Consider the following 3,571-nt stretch of genomic DNA (forward strand, 5'->3'; position numbering starts at 1 on the left):
CTGCCCCCTTACTGCCCCCTCCCCCACTTCTTGCTCCCCTACCACTGCTTTTTCCATTGCAGTGGGGGGGGAATTTAAGATAACCCTCCAATAATTACATTATATAACAAATTTATAAATTTTCCATGTATAAACTCTAATTAACCGGGGTCATCTTAAATACAGAGTCATCTTGGATTCAGGTAAGTACGCAACTACAGGACAAAGGCTGCAACCCTGGATCGACCAGCAGCACTGGATCCACCAACTTTGTTCCTGCCATTCCCCTGACGCATATGAAGGAACTGGGAACAATGCAGTGAACCGGGAGCTCCTGTGTTGTTTGGCTTTGCGTCTCAAAAAGTTGTCTCACCTAACAGCTGGCATAGTCTGTGGCCCTTATCGCCTGTTGAAGAGAGGTAGAAACAAAACTAAGGCCCTCATCTACCTTTTTATTAGCTTTTCTAATATAGATAGAATGGTGTAACAGGCTGTGGCTTGACAGGCTAAATGTTAAATCATCATTAACTTTGTAAGCTTCTTGCTTTGGTGAGGGGCCTACTGTTTAATGGAAGCTGAGTTGAGATCTTATAATGCCATCTATCTGGGTTAGGCAATACCTGCTCTATTCAGTGGCAAATGGAAGTCAATAACTGAGGTTTCTACAAATAAATAATTATCAGCATGGAGCAGAACTGCTAGAACATTCCTCCCATCCCAAATGCATAACAGTAAAAAGCAAAGAGGTCGACATTCTTTCCTGCTGTACTTACATTGACTCCAGGGAAATTATGTCTGAGATGGATCTAACTCATTGTTTCTTGACTGACCTGCAAAAGGGGAAGGACAATGGAACATCCTACAAATCTTCTGCTGTAGATCCTCCTAGTCAAAAAGTATGATGCTGTAATATAGTATTCTTAGTGAATGCTTATGCACTTACGCACTTGATTAAACAAAATGAGACATAAGAATATAAATGCTTTGCTAAAAAGGAGCCCAAAGAAGGAGTATAGCTATTACCAGTTAAATTCATACTTCACTCCACTGGCTCATCTCCAGAGAATCTGTTGGTTTGTGCTGTGAATTCCATTAGAAGTATAATGTGGCAGCTCTGAGCCCTGGGCAGAGTGGTAGTGCGTGGGGCAGTGCTAGCTGCCAGCAGCAGCAGCATGGCCAGCTTCCAGCTGAGGCAGCAGCTATTTTTGCATCCTGCTCTGCAAAGATGGGGCCTGGGGCTGCTGCCCCAGTCATCCTCCCCTCAGCTACACTACTGAATTCCCGACACAGTGATTGAAATCAGGAAGAAGAACTCCTAAACACAGAAGCTCAGTAGGGCAAATACCATGACTGGAATTTAAAGAGTTGAATAGTTTGCAACCAGTATAGTTTGTCATTATCTTTCTATGATGCTCAAACTAAAACATTTTTTCTATCCATGTTTGAGAGATATTGAAAGCTTCCAGCAAAATCTCTGATTTTAAATGTAAAGACTATTCCCTTAACTGGCAGAAACTTTGGAAATGCAAGACACATTTTATTATAATCACTCAGTCTGGACATCCATCCATCTTGACTCACTATTTTGGCACCTGAGTGTTTAGTTGTTAGTTATGCTGAGAGAAGAGTAAAAAATATCTTACACTTCAATGCTTGAACAGTTTGCCACTAGGATCAGGAGGTGATTTTTCCTTTTCATTTGGCTACTAGCTTATCATATATTTGTTGGGGTTTTTAAAAATCTTCATTTTGAAATATTTTTATTAAACTAAAAGGCAAAACTGACCAGGAATCAAAGTCACCCCTATCCATCCTCCATGAGCTCTGTGAGGAATACCCAGTTCATAACAACACACATTGATACTTTTGAATTATTTTCTTCTCTTGCAGTACCTTCCACATAAGAATCTGAGGATGTTGGTGTGAACCACTGTTTTCAGAAATGACTTGACATCAGTCCTGCCTCTCTGAATCTCAGGCACTTTGGGGGCTTCTGGCCTCTATTATGGCTTCTTAGAACTGAGAAACAAGGACTGAACTAACATTTTGGCCTACTTGGAGAAAGAAGCATCACAAGGCCTACAAGTCTGATCTACAAGATCAATGGGATGCCTCAGTTTTTATCACCAGTGTTGCCCAACAATGGCATTCTAGAAAAGATGGCTGGCTGGCTGGTTGTTTTTTTTAAACAAGCAGAATATTATTAAATGTATTTCCTGTAGTTTTTATATTTATGAAAATTTAAAATTGTTCTTCAAAGCAAAAAAAGAAAGAAAAACAGACATAAGCTATATTGACTTTCCAGAGGTTGTTAATTGAAAGAAAGCACTGGCCTTAAAATAACAAGATGTCTCCACCACTGTCTTACACAGCTGGGGGTTGTGCATGGAAATAATCTGATGTGTAAAAGTTGCAGTTGAAATCAAGTTTATGGTATTGAAGACAAATGCACATTAGGTTTGCCATTGGGATCTCCAAAATGGCAGGTTGCTGGGTTTGGTGCTTAACCTTCAACCAATACTTTATGGATTATAAGATCCTTATGAAACTTGAAGTATTTGCCTTTTGTACAACATCCACATGTTTGATTAATTTCTTCCTGAGAAAGACTTTAAACTATGTCTGTTCTCCAAGGAGGTCTTGCCTTTTCTCATATGATGGGCTGATAATGTTGGATAGCAGAATATTGTCACCTATAACCCTATGAAGAAACTCAAGAAGCACAGCTCCAGTACCAAGGACATGAAAAAGACATTTTCTTTTTAAACCAGCTATGCAATTGTTCTCATAAAATGCATGAATGCAGCTCTGCATTTCTATCTCCTCCCCTCCTGGAAATCAGCTTTGTCATTTGTTTTAAATTCCAATATTGTTTAGGTACTGGGGCCTGACGACAATCACACATATATAACTGTTCTAACAGTCAATAGAAGGGCTCTGTCATTTACATGGCTTCTGTATCATAGTCACTCACTATTAAAACTTTTGACTGATTTTATCCGGCTTTGAAGATTTTTGTGCTGAGCTACAGTATGAACATTCCATTGTGTTCCCAGTTAGTATTTTCTTCCAACTACTGTACTGTACACTTAAACTGTTAAGGGGATAACTGTCTATCTGAAATTGAAATTTCTGTTGCTTACTAACATAAATAAGATCTTTTAAAAAACTGCATGTGTAAAATAAAAAAAAAAAACCTCCTGGATAACTTACTGTCAAGTATAAGTCTAAGTTCCATTTTCAAAAAAAGTACTTTAGAACCTCAGAGTCAGAATTTAGAAGGTATTTCAGCACCTTAAGATACTGAAATGCAAAGGTTTGAGATGCAGCTTTCTCATCAACTTTGCTAGCAGCTTTTGGAAAGAAATGACCATCCAATAACATAAAACCTATATTTGACACCAGTCCTCCATTCTTTGTACATATGAAGTGTCAGTGGAAGTTTGAACGTACAGAGCCTAAGGGGCTGGTTTCTGTTTGGCTAAGGACAGATTTGGGAATATGAAATTCTACTTCAGAATTAAAATGTGTTTGATTTAAAATGTACCAGGAATTAACCACTGTATGATGATTTTATTTTAGTCAGTGATAC

At 38.6% G+C, this 3,571-nt stretch overlaps 1 protein-coding gene across 1 annotated transcript in view; it reads left to right on the forward strand.

Annotated features, from left to right (window-relative positions):
• CIB2 (calcium and integrin binding family member 2) overlaps positions 1–2,977 on the forward strand; it is a 108,095-nt gene extending 105,118 nt beyond the window's left edge. The window contains exon 6 of the mRNA XM_019533383.1: positions 1,870–2,977. Coding sequence (XP_019388928.1) covers positions 1,870–1,891 — 22 coding nt within the window. The 3' untranslated portion in view covers positions 1,892–2,977. The remainder of the gene's footprint in view (positions 1–1,869) is intronic.
• The last annotated feature ends 594 nt before the right edge of the window (positions 2,978–3,571 follow it).

Source organism: Crocodylus porosus, unplaced genomic scaffold (assembly GCF_001723895.1).
Source record: "Crocodylus porosus isolate Cpor-Errol unplaced genomic scaffold, CroPor_comp1, whole genome shotgun sequence".
NCBI classification, from domain to species: domain Eukaryota; kingdom Metazoa; phylum Chordata; order Crocodylia; family Crocodylidae; genus Crocodylus; species Crocodylus porosus.